This window comes from Takifugu rubripes, chromosome 21 (assembly GCF_901000725.2).
Source record: "Takifugu rubripes chromosome 21, fTakRub1.2, whole genome shotgun sequence".
Classification (NCBI taxonomy): domain Eukaryota; kingdom Metazoa; phylum Chordata; class Actinopteri; order Tetraodontiformes; family Tetraodontidae; genus Takifugu; species Takifugu rubripes.
Window position 1 is genome coordinate 10396345 of NC_042305.1, and position 19434 is coordinate 10415778.

Consider the following 19434-nt stretch of genomic DNA (forward strand, 5'->3'; position numbering starts at 1 on the left):
AATCAAGCAGCCAATAATCGATCTATCCATATTCGGCATAAGTGAAAGAAACCAAATCTATTTACGGGTTTTCTTTATTGGATTTATTTGGTGTTTAAAATCTGTACAAAAACGGAAAGATGTCAACAAAATGGCTTGTTTTTCATTCGCAACTTGTTTTTCATGGCACAAACTCAAGTGGCCAGTCGTTTAAAATGCAGTAGAAAAACAGGCGCTCACCCCCCCCTGGTCAGTACCGCGGGTAGAGAACCCGCTCGATCTGCCCGTCGGCCTTGCGAGCGTCCAGCCACTTGCCGCACTGGAAGATGGTGGTGACCGAGTTGGCCGTGTTGGTCACCTCGATGCACTCCAGATACCAGCCGCAGCTGGAGCCGCGGTTGTCGTGCTCCACCTTGACCCTCAGCAGCTCCCCGAGGTCCAGCATCTCCACCATGAAGCGGTCGGTGCGCCCCCGCTCGAACAGGTTGCGGAACTTCTGCCGCAGCTGACGCTTGCCCGAGTCGCCGTTGACGCCGAAGATGGTGACGGAGACGTTGGCGTCCGTGCCGGCTCCTTTGACGTCCCCGGTGATGACGATGATTTCGTACTTGACCGGGACGAGTTTACGGACTTTGCTGGCGAAGCTTTCGATCGACTTGAAGCACTCAAAGGTCATGAACTGGTCTTTTTTGGCTGCCAGTGGGATTTTAGCATCACAGTGGAAGAAATACCTTAACGGAAACGTGTGGAGTCGCATTAAACAAGGGATAATCCACTTTCCACATGTTGAAACCCGTGGCGTACGAACGGCACTCACTTGTTTCCCAGTTCCATTTCCGTCACCACCACCTCCGTAACGTGCCAGAAATCCTCGTTCTTCACCTTCTTTCCATCCTTGGTTATGTGACCGAGGCAGATTCCGGCGATCTCTCCCACGTGTTTGGAGGAGAACTCAAACGTGTCAGTGGCGCCGCTGCGAAATAAAATGCAGAGAAAAAACCCCTTCATTTATATTAATCCTGTTATAATCGCATAACTCTGGGTTCTAATGATTGATCAGCCTGTTTCTCCTGCTGATGAATAAATGACAATAAATGAATTACTCATTCATCACAGGAAATAATATTTTCGTTCATCCCTCTGTCGGGATCGGCCGCCTCAGAGTGAAGCGGTTGCGAAGCAAAACCTGCGTCACAACAGAGATGATCAAAGGCCTCGTAACGAGGTTCAACCGAGGAAGTCAGACCCACCTTAAGAACTTCTTTTTCTTATTCTCTAGGACAAACTCCTTGGAACGAGCTTTCCTTCCCTCCAGTACGATCCAGGCGTTTTCCGTCGTTGAGGCGTCCTCTGAGTGACCTGTAGTGGCGGCGATTTCATATTCTGAGACAGAGAGAAGGTAAAAGTGGGGTTGTCGCGCGTGAAATTGGCAGAAAATCCTTCCTCGTTCATCAGGTAGAACATTTGTAATCTCGCCCACTGACTGGTTTTATCACTGAGGTCTATGGAGTCATTGTTGGCACAGGCCAGGTCCCTCATGATCTGTCCATCATCTTCATTTTTAGCTAACCAGCGGTCGCAGGGGAACCTAAAGGTCTGGTCCATGGCCTCATCTCTCACGTCAATATAATCCAGGTGCCACCCAGGAGCAGGGCCTGTCTCCAGAAAAGAGATCAGTACCATTTCATGTGGTATGGGGAACACACAGTTTTGTGGTTTTATTAGTTTCCTCCTCACCTTTGTTATCATGCCACACACGGACCTTGGACAGTTCGCCCAGGCTGAGCAGGTCAGGAAATCTAAACACGTCTTTAGTTTTACGCTCAAACTTGTTCCTGTTGGTGCTAGTCTTCAGGGGCAAGCGTCCCAGTATCCCCGTACTCCCCAAACACAATCAGAGACACGTTGGCGTCGGTGCCGGCGCCTGTGTTTATCCAGGGAAACACAGAAACATGAAACAACTCTGAGTTTAAAGAGTGGTTTCATGTATTTTGTGTTTAACACACACCTGTAATATCGCTGGTCTGGACCTGGATGATGTAGGTCGTGTTCTCCACCATCTCCTCGTCATCCACCACAGCTGCCAGCTCGCACACCGTCGTCCTCTTGGGCCCTCTCGTCTTCGACAGCCAGCTCTCGTATGTAAACACGTACACCTCGTCCGTGGTCAGGTTCCGCATCAGCATCTGAATATATTTAGTTCCATGTTTATTGACAACCTGAGATGTGGCCAAAAAATGTTTTTATAAGCTTTTTGTTTAGCTTTTCCTGGAAATAAGAGAAACAAACCGGGATTGCATGTGAGTATAAGTTTAGAAGGGATGAGCCACTTGATAAGGTTCAGACTAATTACAAACGCAGCCATAGCATACGTGACTAAATAACTGGCAGGCCGACAGCCACATGACAGACTCAGATCTATGCTACAGCGCGTGCTGCGGTTGATTTACCAGCGCTCTTTTGTGGATCATAATGGGATGCAGCACCCCAGTTCTAATATTAAATGACCTTCAGATTTCTCTATCCCAGCGTGTGGTGAATAATAAGACGCACTGGTCAGGAAAACAACCTCCTTGCTCATTGTTAATGTAAAAAAAAATACCAGAATGTTTTTTTGTGAAGGTTTTGCAAACTAAAGTTAAAACAGGTTGGTTTTTATGGCATTTCAAATGTGTCCCTGCAGCCGACTGAAACAGAAGAAGTTAGCTTTTGCAGTTAGCGTAACCTTGTCAAGAAACCAGTCGGGGCGACTTCCAGAGGCATCAGTCCGAACTCTAATCTTCTTCAGAGGGGCTATGTCATCTACCTCCAGGCTGAAGGTATCTTCTTGACCCCTTTCGAATCTAAATGGCAAAAAACAAGTCTGAAATCGCTTCTTTTATTCATTTTGGTTAATAGGCACAAAATCCCAGCAGGTCCAGAGCAGCATTGTCACTCACTTGTAGTTACTGTTATCAATCACCATCTATAAGCCGACTTCACAACAGCCTTCGCTAATATAAAACCTCGCTAAAAATTAACCAGAACACTAAGAAATGTAACCAAAAGAAAAACTTCTTGAACTCAGTGACGTTGACAGAAGTGAGTAATAAATGTGGCCATTAGTTTGATGGGCATTTGATTCTGTTTGCTAAAAAAAGGATTTAATTGCCACGTTTCTCTTCCCAGAGTGGAGAAATCGGAACACTAACCTGTCCTCGTTTTTGGGTAGAAGCATTTCCTCTGTGCTCCCATTGGCTCCAAAAACTGTCAGATAAATTCTAGCGTCGGTCCCGGCATACTGCGTGTCGCCGGTGACAGCTGTGACTGAATAAATTACCTAAAAGTAGAAAAGAATATTAAAGCCCCAAATTCTGCTTTGGTACATGTGTATTTCGACGCGTTCGCTGGATTCACATCAGACTCACTTTGCGGTTAATGTTGATTGTGCTGGCGTCTAAAACATTGAACAGTCTGCACGCCAGACCGTCTCCCCTGTCTTTAGCAAGCCAGCACTTACATGGAAATATGTACTTGATCCCCTTGGTTGGCACGGCAACCGACAGCTCATCCACCAACCAGCAGCTATCTGGTGTGATGCCGTTATGGCCAAGCTGGTGAAGAGATGGAGAGTGACATAAGAGGGGAGAAGATGGAACTGGGAATTGATACTTCAGCTGATCTGGTTTGATCCGTATGAGAAAGCGCTGAATTAATCATCACGTAGCTGGAACGGCTTCATCAGCGCGTGTGTGGAGGCAAATTCACTTCAAAACACACAGTCCCAGATTCTCACTTCCACTCGCTTGATCTCTCCTACGTCGGTGGCGTAGCAGACAAAGTGGTCCATGGTGCCGGCTACGAAGCCTTTCTTTCCCACAGGCAGGTCCAACCACAGGCGCTCCGTCTCCATGTCGTTGGGGCCAATAATGATGACGTAAGCCCTGGCTGTCGTGCTGCCATCGCGGTCGACACCCGTGGATAAGGTGAAGTGGTACGGGATGACTGTGGGGAAGAATTCCGTAATTAGTGTTTAATTCTTATTGGAGTTGATTGCGTAACACTCGCAGCGGTTCAGCATTCTTTGCGTACTGGGTCCCTCTTCCACCGCTGCCGTCTTCTTCTTCTTTTTCTTTTTGTTGGCATTTCTGTCCAGCCCCTGTTTGGCCTGAGCAATCTTCTTTGAATTTGGATCTGTGTTTCTCTCCCCTTCATATCCCTGAATGACAAAACATTCATCGTTAGCGACTGAGTCCCCTCTCAGTGACCACAGTGAAACCGACCTTTACGTAGAAGGTCCGCTCTACGCGTTGGTCCTCTTTCTTTGTCGACAGCCAGCGCTCACACAGGAACATGTACACCTCTTCTGTTTCCATATCCAGCACTTCCACCTGGTCCAGGTACCAATCAGCCCCCATCAGAGAGTTATCGTGACGTACATGAAGCTTAAACACTTGGCCCAGGTCCACAGCCTCGATAGTAAACTTGTCCACCTGAGATTTAAAGAGACGAAGTGACTGAGTCTGATCCATGGACGACCCTGTGGTCACGTTTGATCCCTCATTAGGTACCTGTCCTCTCTCAAACTTGTTCTTGTTGTTCTCAGATTTGGCCAGTTTACGCTCTCCTGTGTCTCCCAAATCTCCGTAGATGGTGAGAAAGACTGAGGCGTCAGTTCCTGCTCCAAACATGTCGCCCGTCCGCACGGACACTTTGTACGTGTGAACTGTGACAAAAGAAATACGTCATTACTCAACGTGTACAGGAACACACATCTTTAAATGGCCCACAATGCGATCATCAATGTTGGAATTGACAGATTTTACACTGCTCTTTTACAGGTCCTAAACAGGCACTGGAGTTGGTTGGTAACCTCGATTCAAATCAGGATCAACGTACTCTCCAAAGCATCTTCCACTTCGGTTTCAGTCTGCTTCAGCTTTCCATCCCTGAGGAGCTTCTCTGTGATGATGTCAGAGGGGACCAGCTCTCTCACCGTCTCCCCATCGTCTTCAGACTTGGCCAGCCATCGCTCACACGGAAAAATGGTGGTCTCTGAACCCTGCCGTCGAACACAAGCGTCACTGAAAGGCACCGCGCCCCGTCAAAAGTGGCCCACGCCTTTTACACCGCAGCCAGGTCTGTTAACAATGGAGAATGGCCTTCAACAACCTTTCCTTTCCTCAGCTTTCGTCTGATCTCCACTCTGTCGAGATGCCACCCTGGGTTGGAACCCCTGTTGTCGTGTCCGATCCTGATTTTCTCTATAATGTCGCCGATGTCCTCCAGCTGAGAAAAGACCTTACATCGTCGACGGTGCTGCAGGAACGGCATCGGGCCAAATTCTAAAACCCACTCACCTCCACGATGAACATGTCCGCAGCTCCCCTCTCAAAGTACAGACGTCTCTCTCTTTTGTTGACGCACAGGTGTTTCTGCTGAGTGCACACCCCCTTCTGTCCATACAGGACTATGAACACGTCGGCGTCGGTTCCAGCGCCGAACACATCGCTGGTGTAAATCTTGATCTCGTACGGCACGACTGAAAAACAAGAGAAAAACAATGGTCATGTTTTTTTCAAAAGGGGGCAAACAAACGCGAGGACTGCCAACAGTTTCCTTCAGCGACGCCACCAGGCAAACACTACTAATGGCAGTTTAAATCAGCAAAAATGGATTTATAGGTAGCCACAAACCACCGCAGACATCTGCCAAATGTGAGAAAGCAATCAACACAGGACCAAAACAGGGACCAATAAACTGCTGACGCTAACCTGACAGCGGAGGTGAAATGATCATTATGACAGTGTCAGAGAGTCGACGGCAACTTCCTGTCTACCTCAGTACTTAAAAGCGTTTCTCCTTAAAATCCATCATGAATCATTTTCAACAAGATCTGATGATGATGATTTTAATCACAAAGTACACTTGTGTCCTCCACTTACAAGGCATGTAGAACTCTGTCTGTAAATCAGCAGGATATAGTTCCCTCACAATCGCCCCATCGTCCTCTCCTTTATCCAGCCAACGGCCGCATGGGAACCGGAGTCTCTGACCCTGCGAGGGGGCGTCAACCTCAACCCAGTCCAAAAACCAACCGGCAGAACCACCTGTTGGAGGAAATGTGCGACGAAGTTAAACGACAACGTGAGCGATGGCCTATTTTTGCCCTTCAGAGTCTCTTCCCTCACCTGCGTTATCATGTCCAATTCTAATCTTCTCCAGGTCGCCCAAATCCACAGCCTCCACAATGAACTCATTGATCATCCCCAGTTCAAACTTATTCTTGTAGTTCTTACAAGCCTTGAGGTTGATGGTTCCTGTGGGGGTGAAGTGTTTTTTAATCTCAATTGTGATGGTTTTGCCTGACACTGAAGAGGGTGTTTATCGTACCGGTGTCGTCGTTTTCACCAAACAGGATGGCAAAGACATTGGCATCGGTTCCAGCGTGTTTTCTTTCCCCGGTTTTAATTTTCAAAGTGTATGTGGTTGACATGGCTGCAAACAGATTTATTAAGTCAGCGCCGGCATCCTTTTCATCTCCACGTTAATGTTTCTTTGCTCTCGTGTGCACCTGCATGTTTCATTAGCACTCAAATAAATATTTGATCAAGACTCTGGCTTATCTGGTCCTTTCACTAGGATATGAGAAGGCTTTGAATCAGTGTTACATTTCTGCTCCAGCCCCAGAGTCGTGCTTGTCCCCTCCTCATCCTCATCCTTCCTCATAAAGGCCTCATCCACAGGAACCAGCTCCCTTGCTATCTGTCCATCATCTTCATCCACAGCCAGCCAGCGATTGCAGGGAAAATAGTACCTAAAAACCAAAGAAAATCTGGTTTGAGGAACACGAGTTATAAATCGAGTATAAACTTGGTGTCTGGTTCAGGTACGTGGTATCGTCCTTTGTGTCCACAATCTCCACTCGATCCAGGTACCAGGATGAGTGGGAATGGCTGTTATCATGGCGGATTCGCAGCTTCTTCAGTGGACCCAGATCAACAGCTATCACAGTGAAAACGTCCTCCTAAAGAAAACAACAGTAGAGTATTGGTAGGTTGGTAGGTTACAAGCAACATGTTATAACAGTTCAACCAGGTAATCTGACAGTTTCCAATTTGATCTTAAATACTGATGCCAGCGCAGTTATTCTGCAGAATAACAAACGGCTACTCTTGCCTTTAATGTGTGAGAAACGCTAATTGTCGGCGGACATGAGTCGTGTGTTCCACCAGGACCGAGGTGTAATGTAGAGATTAATAATTCACCAGCTGGACTAAGTAATGAGTAAAAGTAGGCCAGGTTCAGTGACAAAGACTCTGCACAGCTCCTTTCTGTAACAGCTGGCATTCAGGAAGGAGAGCTTGTCATGGCACCAGAAAGAACTCCCACACGCACCGGAGTAGTTGTGATGGGGCACGGAAACGTTGGGAGTCCTGATCACTTTAATTTTGGCCTCCAGGAAACAGCGTGATTTTGGTTACGCAGCATTCGATAGAACGAAGGGCTTCCCTTTAATCCCCAGCCGATTTATAAAGAGCTTGTCTCTCCTTAAGCCGTCATACCTGCCCCCGCTCAAATTTGTTGATATTGTCAGAGTTTCTCAGATGGCGCTCTCCGGTGTCTCCGTTTTCGCCATAAATATTGATGAAGACGTTGGCGTCGGCCCCACCACCGAGCATGTCGCCGGTAAAGACACACACTTCGTAGGTGTTGACTGCCAGACAATAGAAGGGATAAATTACCAACAGCTCCTTATCCGGTCCCACATATCGCCCTGGAAACTGTCTCAAATCAGATCATGCATGTTCGCAAAACCAATACTGAGGGATGACCATGAACACATCTATCACCTGCATATAAAGCGCTTTATACACATGGGCACTACCAGAAAATAAAAGGTGTGTCGAAAGAAAAACACAATTAGAAGAAACCCCAAATTTTTAATCATTTAATCAACAGGTAAAAACAAGTTCTTAAACCTGTTAAAGGTTCACCCCTTCTCTGTCCGAGACACCCGGTTGTATAACTTTACCTTCCAGCTCTTCGGCGTCCTCCGGCAGCAGTTCCACTACCAGATCATCATCGTCCTCCCCGCTGGCCAGCCAGCGAGAACATGGGAAATGGTACGTCACCACCACTTCCTGCATCTCCTCTCCGCCAACTTCTTCTTCATCCTCCTTGTCCTTTTTCTTCTTCTTCTTTTTTTTCTTGTCGTCCTTTTTATTCTCCCTGGGCACCAGCGCCATGATTAAATGCTTCACGTACACTTTTTCCAGGAACCACCCTGACCCGATTCCCAGGCCATCGTGACCGATGCGGATCTTGAAAATTTTCCCCACATCTTTGGCTTCAATCTGTGGGTCAGTATTTCAGTTAAAAGTGGAACAAACGCTTCTTCTCACCAACCACAACAATATCCTGGGACGGGAGGTTTTGATACCTTGAATATTTCCATGGCGTTGCGCTCGTAGTTGTTGGATCTACTTTCAAGCGTGATAACCTCCGTCTTCCCCTTGTCCCCGTAGATCTGGACAAACACTTTGGCATTGGTGCCGGCAAACGTCACATCTCCGGTCACAACAGTCACCTCATAGTTAATGACTGATAAAAAAAAAAAGCCCAAAATGTGACATTATAGTCAGTGTGGATTCTTTAAAGCCTGAACAGGCATTTTACTACACACATATACATGACAACATTATAATGACATTGATATTCTCCCCAAAGAAGGAAACGAGTCTAATGTTGTCTGTTTACATGGACCAGAAAGCTAGATTAATCACCCTCGAACCTCATCAGTATGCCTACATTGTTCCACATCCAGGATCTCGCTGGGGTAAATCTCCACCTGCGTCTTGCCATCAGCCTCATCCTTATCCAGCCAGCGGTGACAGGGGAACATGTAATGCTTCCCGTGAACTGGAACCATGATCTGAACACTGTCCAGGAACCAACCCGCATTCATGCCTGCATTGGTGTGTCCAATCATGAGACGGTTGAGCTGGAAGAAAGTCAAATGCTAAGTGAGGAGACTAGACCAACATTCATAAGTTTATTCCTGCTGTCACCTGTCCAATGTCAGAGGTTTCCACGGTGAAGATATCCACACGGCCCTTCTCAAAGTAATTCCCCAGGTTATTGTCTGATACCAGCAGCATCATCTTACTGGTGTCGCCTTTCTCTCCGTACAGCTTGACAAACACGTTGGAGTCCGAGCTGCCCCCGGAGATGTTTCCCGTCTTGACAGCAATGTGATAGTTGACGTCTGGCAAGACAGACAGGAACAAACATTTAAGCCACTGATCCAGCTGCCTGAACCACCCCCAACGCACAGGACTCCTATGAATCCTCCTTTGAGTGACGCATTCACTGTAAAAATATGATGATCTCATCGAACAGATCAAGCCAGATCAATATGAAGGGAAATTCCCCAAACTTGCTGTAAAGACGCTGTCCGTCTGAGAAGGGAAGCAACTCTCTGACGATCTGTCCATCGTCCTCACTCCGGTCCAGCCACCTGAAGAACACATGGAGGGAAGCGCTGAGATAAGACAGGCCTGTGTCATAAACTTCGTATTCAGTCTCGCTGGGAATAATTACCTGTTGCATGGGAATTCCACAGCATGGGCCTCAGCCTGGCCCTCCTCTCTAACAATCACTTTGTTCAGGAACCAGCCGCATCCTCCTCCTTTGCCATCGTGTCCGATTCTCACCCTGAGGATCTGCCCGATAGCCACTGCCTCGATTATGAACTCATCCAACTGCTCGTGCACGGACAAGTGCATTTTATTTTATACATTTATAAATCCCATCAGCACTGCATTTACTTCATCAATATCAATTAAGGACCCACGTTTCCTTTTTCAAACTTGTTGATATTGTTGCTGCAGTTAACCAGCCACCGATCGCCCGTGTCCCCCTGGTTGCCAATCAGATTCAGGAACACGGATGCGTCGGTCCCGCTTCCTCCGACCGTCCCCGTGCAAACCGTCACCCTGTATTTGATCACTGCGGCACAGACACAGAGTTCGCGCATGTTCGTACTTGGTGAAGTAGAAGGTGAAGTCGGGTGTTAACACGCACGGGGCAGCGGCTCAGGGACGAGCTCTCCGCAGGCAGGGAGCTCCCTCACAACTTCGTTATCATCCTCATTTGTGTCCAGCCAGCGCTCACATGGAAAGTTATACTTCTCCTTCGTCAAAGTCTTCATCAGAGTTGCCTGTTTTGGAAACACAGAAAGAGGGAACCCAGCAGGGAATGAAATAGATCAGCTTCCCTCAAACTAACAAATGAGACTCTGCTGCTCACCTTACTGAGGTGCCACCCTGCGAAGGGATTCCTCTTCTCATGCCACAAACGGACTTTGGTCAGCTTTCCCAAATCAGGCAGCTCAACCTGTTGGGTCATATCATGTTAAAAGATTCCCACTAATGCTCATTGTTTAATCAGTGGGTGTGTGGATATAAAGGAGTAATACTTTCCATGAACCTGTCCACCTGTCCCTGCTCAAAATTGTCTGTTTTGTTGTCTAGCCTGAGCTCATCACTCTTGCCCTTCTCGCCGTACACCTGGAAGCAGACATCTGCATCGGTTCCAGCGTTGGGCAGGTCTGACGTCCAGATCCACAAAGACCAGGGGTGCTCTGAGGAGACAAATTTACCAGCTTTCTCTTTTCCTCTGTTATTTCTGCTGCTGATTATTTCTGATTATTGTTCCTCCTACTCTTCTGACGCTTCTGCCTGAGCGACACCATCTCGTAGAGTTCCCTCTCTATTAGCCCGTCTCCCTCCTTCTCATCCAGCCATTTGTCACAGGGGAACGTCTGCTGTATCCCCGTGAATGGACAGTGCACCACCACCTGCGCAAAATCCCGTTCGGTGACATTCTCATCAGGGGCCTTCCAGACCGCGTGCATGCACGTGCGCGTCCACCGCACCTTTTCGCAGTACCAGCCGGCGCTGACGCCGTCGTTGTTGTGACCGACGGTCACTCTGCTGAGGGGACTGAGTAGCGCAGCGAGCTCAACGTTGAAGATGTCCGTCAGGCCCCTCTCGAACTTTCCTCCTGCCAGAAACACCTGGACCGAACATATTAAGACCCAAATGATCCGTCTGTTTTCATCAGAAACCAGAAAAACTAATTCCTTTTCTGAACTGCGTTAAGATTAACATTAATGACGTCTATCTCACCTTTCCACTGTTCCGGATGCCCTTTGAGCCGTGTATCACCACATGGACATGGGAGTTGGTCCCAGCACCTCGGATGTTTCCTGTCACAATCTGGACGTTGTACACAATACCTGGAGGGTACAGTTACACATCATGCTATCGCACACTGCCAGTGAGTCATTATGGTTCAGGGCCGCCGTTCTCCCACAGGAGCTGAACAGGAACCAGATCTGTCCTGACTCGAGGATTAATGATCACAGAGCGAGGCAGCAAGTCAAATATCTCGCCATTGTAAAGTGAGTTTATTTGTCATCCATAGTGCACCACTGCTTCCAGCGACACACTTTTCCTTAGAGAAATGTAAAGGTGGGGGTGCCAACGTGAGTTTCAACAGCTTTTTACCTGTGGGCTGACTCCCTCCTACCAAAATGTCCCTCTGGATCTTCCCATCGTCCTCGTCAACAGCAAACCAGCGATTGATGGGAAATTCATACACCATTTTGTTTCCCATGTCATCTAAAATCACCTGTAAAAGGACAGTGATCATCAACTTGTTATGTAGTTCTGTGCAAAATTTAAGAGATTTGGTCGTGTCAGACATAATTTTTTGATAAGACGGTGTAAGAAATAACTCAAATACCCCAAAAAAGGCAAAACAGGCCATGAACAAGGGTCATTTTAGAGCCTTGAGAAAAGACATAAGAATCTTGTACAGGTGTTACAAAAGATGTTGGGGCCTTTTTTACCTTAGGAAAGCTTGTAAAAGTGTGTAAATTATCTGTCCGTTATCTGTAAGGTAATCCCTTAATGGGACATGGTTTCACTTTACACAGAGGGTAGAATGACGAAAACATACACGCACGCGCGTGTGAGTGTGTGAACAACCAACTCAGATGTCTTAAGTACCTGTGCGAAGCTGGAAATGAGCACAGTCGCACATGAGTGAGAGTTTAAAACAGTTCTGCTTCAAAAGCAGCTGTGAATCCTTCAGGTTATCTGTGATGTCACAACAGGAAGTAGGTGTCTCCTCCTGTACAATAACGCGGCGCAGTGCGGTCGCTCTCCTCTCCTTCCTTCCTCACCTTGTCCACAAACCATCCGGCTGAGGAGCCCTTGTTGTTGTGGCCAATGGTGACCTTCCTGACTTTTCCCAAGTTCGGCGCCTCGATGGTGAACTTGTCCTCTGTGCCCTTCTCAAAGTTGTTTTTGTTGTTGTCGAGGCGCCTCTCGCCTGACCAGACAAAGGGAATCAGCGCCGTCTCATCATTTTGAATTGTTTGAGAAACACCTGAACGCCAGAATTCGATACCTGTGTCTCCAAACTCTCCAAAGATATTGATGAACACATCCGCATCCGTGCCGCTCGATTTAACGTCCGCCGTGTAAACGCTGACTACGTATTTATTATCTGGGAAATCCATATCAAAGATATTTAAAGAAGTCAGTCAGGCTATATTTGATTCCTTAAATAAAAAGGTGGACATCTGACGTACATTTAGGCGCTTCCATTGGATCCATGGTGCCCAGCAGGTCTCGGACATAGAGGCCCTCCCCCTCCACTTTGCTCAGCCAGTTGTTGCAGGAGAAGTAGAACCTCAGATGTGGCCTGATCACGTCTGTCACCACCACCCTGTCCAGGAACCAGCTAGCATTGATTCCCGTGTTGTCATGTTCGATTCTGAGGCAAAAGAAAAAAGCCTCTGGTTGAATCAATCGGAAAGTCGGACCCCTGATCGACGTCATCGCGAGTCTGTCCTACCTTATCTTTTTCAGAGGCCCGATGTTGTGCGTTCTGATTCGGAACACGTCGGTTTTGGCTCTCTCAAAGGCCGTACGGCTCCTAAAATGGAGATCGTAGTAAAAAGAAAAAGGAAAAATCACTACGGCTCACAAGTGAGAAGTAAAATGTATTCAAACCAGAGTTTTTATTAATATACACGTTCAGTCTCACGCAAACGTCCTTGGCAACCAGCTCATGCAGCCTTGGTAATGCTACCACAGCACAGCATGATGTGCTAGTTTGATGCCAAACGCACTAAATACCTCTTTTCTGTGCTGTGGGAAAAGAGACAAAACAGGACAACGTTTAGTTCCAGCACGCCCACGTCTAAAGTACCAAATGTGGGGGAAGTCGTACTTGCTCGCCAGGTGAACTTTGGGAGTGATGCCGTACTCGCCAAACAGCGTGACGAAGACGTTGGCATCAGTGCCCGCTCCTCTCTCGTCTCCGGTGATGGTCACCACCTCATAAACTGGGAAAATTCACAGTGGCACGTGAGCAGAACATGGATGCACTTTTCATGGGTAGCAGGTGGACGAAGGGTGAGACAGACATTAGATAAACATCAGTCAAACGGGAGAAGTACGACCGTGGGCTCTTTATCGTGGCGAGGAGTCGCCCTGTGACTGACAGGTGTCATATATCTGTAGGTGAACATCTCGTCCCGCACCAGGCTGCTTCACTGGTGTCGTGTGTCCCAGTCTATCCAACACTGTATTGAGCTCTTTAAGGGTCTATTCTGACATTAACCCTTCACTTGCCTTTCTTCTTGTGATACTCGTCCTCGTAGTTCTCCACCTTCTCCAACTCGTAGTTGAGGAGCTCGTTCTCGTAGATCTCCACGTAATTTTCCACTTTCTTCTTCTTGCCTTTTGTCTTTCTGTTGTCTTCATCGCTGTCCCCCTTCTCGGAGCCTTTCTTCTTCTTGTCCTTCTTTTTCTTTTTCCCTTCCTCTTCATCCCCAGCTGTCTGGTCTTCGTCCTCCTTCTCAGATTCCTTTTTGGATTTCTTGTCTTCCCCTTTGGATTTTTTATCTTTTGAGCCCATCCTGGTTCCTCTCTGGGACTTCTTTGGTGGCTTCTCGAACACTAATAAGACCTTCTGTCCCTTCTTGGAGTCATTGTTGTTGTTCTCGCTGTCCGTGCTTCCACCGTTCAACTCATCCTCGCTCTCTCCTTTAGCTTTCTTCTTCTTGGCAGTTTCTTTGTTTTTCCTTTTTGTCTTGCCGGTCTTCACATCTGGTGCCGAGGCATCAGAATTATATCCTTCTTCGTCACTGACCTTAAGCTTCTTCTTCTTCAATCGTCCAGCGTGCTGTGACTCACTGACCTTCTTCCTTTTCTGCTCTGGCTTTGCTTCCTGACCCTCCGGGTCATCGTCATCCACATCTTTGGTTTCGTCCTCAGCACCCGGTCGTGCTTTTTTCTTTTTTGCGGGCATCTTTAATTTATTTACAACCCTGTAACTTTAACCGATTTGTGTGTCCCGGAGAAACCTGATTAAAGTGACCCGTGCCGTGGCGGGACTGACCGGCCCTGAGCAGTCTGACAGAGCTGCTGCCGGGCGAAGCCTGGGGACGTCCAGCGCAACAGACGGCAGCAGATGCTTGGCTGACCTCATTGAATATGATAATCTTCTCATCACATGACCTGAGGAGGCTGCTGGGAATATAGGTATGGAAGTCAGCAGTCTCTCATTTGAACTTTTATTGCTGTGGAGTGACAATGGAAAAAAATGGTGATTTGTTATGCAACCACACTGTAAAACTGATTCACGCCTGACTAAAAGCAGAAACAACCCTGAAAAAAGTTTAAAAAAATAATAATGGAATAAACCTAAAGATAATGATATAAGTATCTCATATCAAACATTTCCGTTTTTTTTATCTTTTGGTGGTAAAATATAAAAAAACAGAATTTCTAATGGTATAAAAATGATATGCTTTAAATCGATCCTGAGACATATGAGGAAAACACATTAATGTGACCATTATCGTCTTCTGCTATTGTTATCTTTATCTGAAGATGGTGAACACTTTCCAGTTTGGATTTATCATTACATATTTTGTGCAATATGGAAAAATAAACGCATCTTTGAACTAAAGATTTTTAAAACTGCGACTACAGCAAAGAGGTGACGTCACACTGTGGTATGCCAATGTGTTAGCAATGTTGCTCTTATGTTTAAAGCACGCATTTAGAAGTTTCTTACTGATTGAGTTCTGCTTTATGTTTTGTTAAAACCAACCAACCAACCAACCAACCAAACAAACAAACAAAAAACATTTTGTCTTTCCCTGCTTTGTTTCTATTAAACACTCTATTCTATTCTTTTTTTAAATTACTGACCTGGAGCCTCTTGTGATGTAATTAAATAATTGTCCAGCAGGGGGAGACCTCTTCTGTTTTATGGGGATTGAAAGTAAATCCTTGTTTTTGTTTTTGCATCCATTTCGCCATTGTTAAGTGATCTTCTGCAATATCCACGGCATGAAAGTGCCATAGTTCGGATCTCTTAATATTCTTCTCATTTTTGAACCACCTAAAAAGGATCACACAGTTTTAAAAAAAACTGTGTTAAAAAACCTTTTTAAAAATGTATTTGTTTATATTCTATGTTTCCTCTATATCCTCTTCACAGAGAGAAGATTAGGTATGCGCCCAGTCCTGAAACACAAGGATTAGTAAGACAACTGTTGGTGGTACCAAGGAACTGGAAATAATAAGATGGCTTCTGCACAGAATATTGGAAATTTTGACTGCTGATGACAGAACCCTCTTTCTGTCTGGGAAAGAGCTTTTGTCTCCAGTTGCAGCAATGTTTTCCCTGGCGAGGCTTTTGTCAGTTCTTTCCCTGGCATGAGTCTTCAACCACACTGATGCCTGGATGCACTTTTTCTTCCCTGTCTTAAAATGGCATTGTTTCTGTCTACTCTAGTTCAGACTCATTAAGCTGTCCGTGTTTTATTCAGCTTGTGTTGAAAAATGTCATAATTGTTAGATTCAAGTCCTTTAGTCTATTTCACCTAAATGAATATTGGCGTGTTATGTTGATTATATCATCACAATGAGAATACGAGCCTTTATTATTTTCAGATCCCTGATCCCTATGAGTAGCTTTATAGGGATCACTGAATCAAGGATGAGAAACAGCTGTTATATAACATGCCTACACATGTGAACTAAGTGGAATTAGGTTCCTCCTAAACAATTTTAGGCGGCTGTTTCCTTTAGGAGACAACAGCTACTCAAACAGGAAACAGATCAAGTGCGTGAAACATCTGGGGGGTTTTTTACCCCCTTTTAATTCCATCTTTCAAGATCTTTCTTCTTCTGATGATACAGCAAAGGAAGTATTTTAGACTACAGAGAGAGAGATAGGCGTGTCCATCCAGACAGATAATGGTCTTCAGAAGACACATTTATCTACAGCGTCTTTGATTCAAAGGGTTGGAATCCCAAAGCTCATGGTGTAGAACGGGGTTAAATTATTTTTAATTATTATAGGCTTGATTTTTGCAGATTTTTCCTCAGCCATCACTTTACCACCACCAGGACGATCCAGTGTGACCCCCCCCCCACCCTCGAACCCCATCCACAAGTCTCTTTAAGGGTTGATTTCATTCTTGAGTCCGAAGAAGCCTTTTGGATTAAAGGGGCATCATTTTATAGTAGTCATCAACCCAGTACAACACGGCCAATTTTTTCTGTCCTACCAGGATACCTGCACCTAGATTATGGGCCTTTTAGGCCTGGACTGTTGACTTCTGTCTTATAGAACCAAGAATATTAACTAAAAACTGCTAAATGTTAAAAATGTCAAAGTGAGATTAAAAAAAAATGGCTACCAAAAATCTCCATTGCCGCTTCTTTCATTGCAGCACAAACGACAACATTGATTATTCAGTTTGACTTTTGACAGAGACAACAATTAAAATCCCGCATGTGGAAACTGCAGAAAGAGATCTTCAGCCAGGAGGAACCGACCTGACTGACGACAGCGCGTCGGCGATATAAGCATCAAGCGCCGACCCCGGTGGGAGTCTGAAACGCCCCTCACACTTGATGCTAACTTCAGATCCTTTTCAGATTATAAGCTTAATTGGTTTCCCAAAGCCACAAATATTTATTTTCTCCCCTGTCCTGAAGGCACGTTGTGATAACACAGCAGCGGTTCTGTGATACAGACGACCCCGAAAACAAACACAGCGGAGGGTCCGACTCCTACGGTTCAGCAAAGATGCACAGAAGGAAATGAAGAGGAGACCGTCGGGCCGCAGCTACGTGAGCAGCACCAGGATTGTGGTCGGGCGATGGTGCGACTGGGGACATCAGATCCCCAAACAGTGTTTTTTTTTCCACTGGAAGAGGACGATGTGGTTGGTCCAGAGAGAGGTCACGGCTTTAATCCACTTTAACCGCCGTTCCCAGGTGACAACGAGAAACAAAAGGTCTCAGATCAAATTGAAACGGAGGCCTTTACCCTCGACAACGATTAGCATGACGTCGACTCATCGTGGCAACTTTCTGATGGCGTCGACCGATGTCTGGTTTGCCCTGGCGTCGCCCAAGTAAACTTAGACAGACCATCATCAGCAACATTTAAAATCCGGCTTTGAGGGATAGAGGCAATTTCCGTACTTTTAAATGCAAAACGTTGTCGGAGATGATGGATAGATACACAGGTTGTGAGAATTTCATCGCCGTCTAACTTCTACCATTTATTTCTATGCATTTTTGTCCCAGTAGAGGCTGAAAACGAGAAGGAGATTTTTTTTAAAACGGAGTAAAATCGAGTAACGTGTTTGCTGCAGGCCTGAAGGGATGAGTTCTGTTTCAGAATCATCCTCCCATCGGTGGGGGCATCATTCTTTTGGTTCCGTTTTGCTCACTAATTTCCCTCTCACCCTCTCACTCTAGATGGGATTTCCACACTAAACCGGCTCTGACTGCATGAGCCCAGTCCCTGATAATGTCCATGGGATGTTCTGGTGAAGATCTGAGTAATGACGGACCTCTGAGACGTGATGTGGCGAAGGGCGTGTCTACCAGCACAGAACAGCAGCAGTGCTCCATAAATCTGCTGCCTTAATTCAGATTAATTCAGATATTTACCTCCGAGGCGAAAAGGATATTAGCAGGACCAGCCCCCATCTGAGGCTAATCATTCCCCTAATAATCGTGGAGCACACACATGCTCGTCCCTGTCGTATATGGTTACATGAAACACACCGCCGTTTGTCCGTGTCAGGTTAGCGCCAATTCTTCTTGGGCAATAAAATGAGAGCAAACACTCTCGGCTCGATTCACGCGCCACCTGTTCTTATGCACCGACGCATGAAGAAACACAAAATATTATAGATCCAGAGCGGCGGTAGGTATGTCGCGGCACTTGACCTTTGACCCTGTTGGTCATGCATCCACAGAACTTTGCACTACCTGGATATTAATGCCTTAAAAATGCATCTACGCCATAAAGCTTTGTGTTTTTTACTGAAATCTGTCATTGAGGATGTTCTGAGGAGTATTGGTGGCTGCCCCACCAAAGAGTTGGATGTTTCCTCCCTGAAGTAGTGAAACGTAAGGGAACTGGCTCGTGTGCGAGCATCTTCAAGCAGACTCATCTACAGCGTAACAGCTGTGCCGTGTGAAGCAGGGAGTGTTTCACACATACTACATGCCAACAACGTGTTATTGTAGGTTATCTGCCCTTGGTGATTTATGGCGCCCACTTTTAGCATACGAGCGCTTTTAAAGGTAGGCGATAACGATGTTTACCCTGTAACATATGGTGAATTATGACTTATGATCACTGACTCCAACACACAGTTTAACTTGGACCAGTGTGTGGAAGCATTGTGGGGGGGGCGCTGAATAAGCAAAAAAGGGGCGATGGCGCCCTGAAATGTTAAAGGAGAATTTAGACTGGAGCGGACTGGGAACGGCTGCCGGCCCCCAGTACGTGTAGCCTTTGTTGACTGTCACATTTATTCTGATGGGGCAGCTGCTAAGGACAGTCCAACTCAATAAAACGTAAATAAAGGGACCAATCCTTTTTTTTCCTCACCAGTTTTATTTTATTTCAATAATAGGTTAAAACAAAGCAAATGTTTTGTCACCGGTTTATCGCGTCCTTTCCTGCTCCGTTTAAATCGCACGCAGCCCATTTCCTGTGCAAGTGAGACGTGCATCACAAAGTTATTTTCTTTGGACGTTTGTGGATATTAATGACTTTGCTCGCTCCCAAAGCCCCCCTCGAGATGATCTGACCTGCTGTAAGCTGTGGAAAATTGCGTGGACACGCTCGCTCGGGTGACGGGGGCAGAGTTTAGCATGTCCCTCTACGACCACATAATAACGTTTGTGCATTTAATGTTCGCTAAATCTTCATTTCCTCTTTCTTTGCATTAAACTTTGAAATAAAACGCATATGAAGCATTTATTAGCCTGCTGGCCCACTGAGACATGTGACATGGTGAAATTTGTGGGGGTGTTACATAACGGCAGAGATCAAAGCTGCCACTCA

General features: G+C 46.2%; 1 protein-coding gene across 1 annotated transcript; it reads right to left on the reverse strand.

The window, feature by feature from the left end:
* Positions 1 to 98: 98 nt before the first annotated feature.
* loxhd1b (lipoxygenase homology PLAT domains 1b) lies at positions 99 to 14493 on the reverse strand. Its single transcript, XM_029830310.1, is given in 44 exon segments — positions 99 to 710; positions 797 to 952; positions 1230 to 1362; positions 1464 to 1634; positions 1717 to 1834; positions 1836 to 1903; positions 1988 to 2165; positions 2705 to 2822; positions 3171 to 3298; positions 3387 to 3572; positions 3755 to 3963; positions 4051 to 4177; positions 4242 to 4451; positions 4530 to 4684; positions 4858 to 5020; positions 5131 to 5247; positions 5319 to 5500; positions 5904 to 6068; positions 6150 to 6278; positions 6352 to 6456; positions 6630 to 6775; positions 6852 to 6985; positions 7524 to 7675; positions 7994 to 8315; positions 8402 to 8562; positions 8770 to 8962; positions 9030 to 9226; positions 9402 to 9478; positions 9562 to 9722; positions 9815 to 9969; positions 10045 to 10180; positions 10270 to 10356; positions 10443 to 10603; positions 10684 to 10819; positions 10898 to 11038; positions 11151 to 11260; positions 11532 to 11655; positions 12212 to 12360; positions 12439 to 12537; positions 12623 to 12807; positions 12889 to 12969; positions 13173 to 13184; positions 13267 to 13381; positions 13671 to 14493. Coding segments are annotated over 44 exon segments (7212 nt in total). The 5' UTR covers positions 14350 to 14493; the 3' UTR covers positions 99 to 229.
* Between the last annotated feature and the right edge of the window lie 4941 nt (positions 14494 to 19434).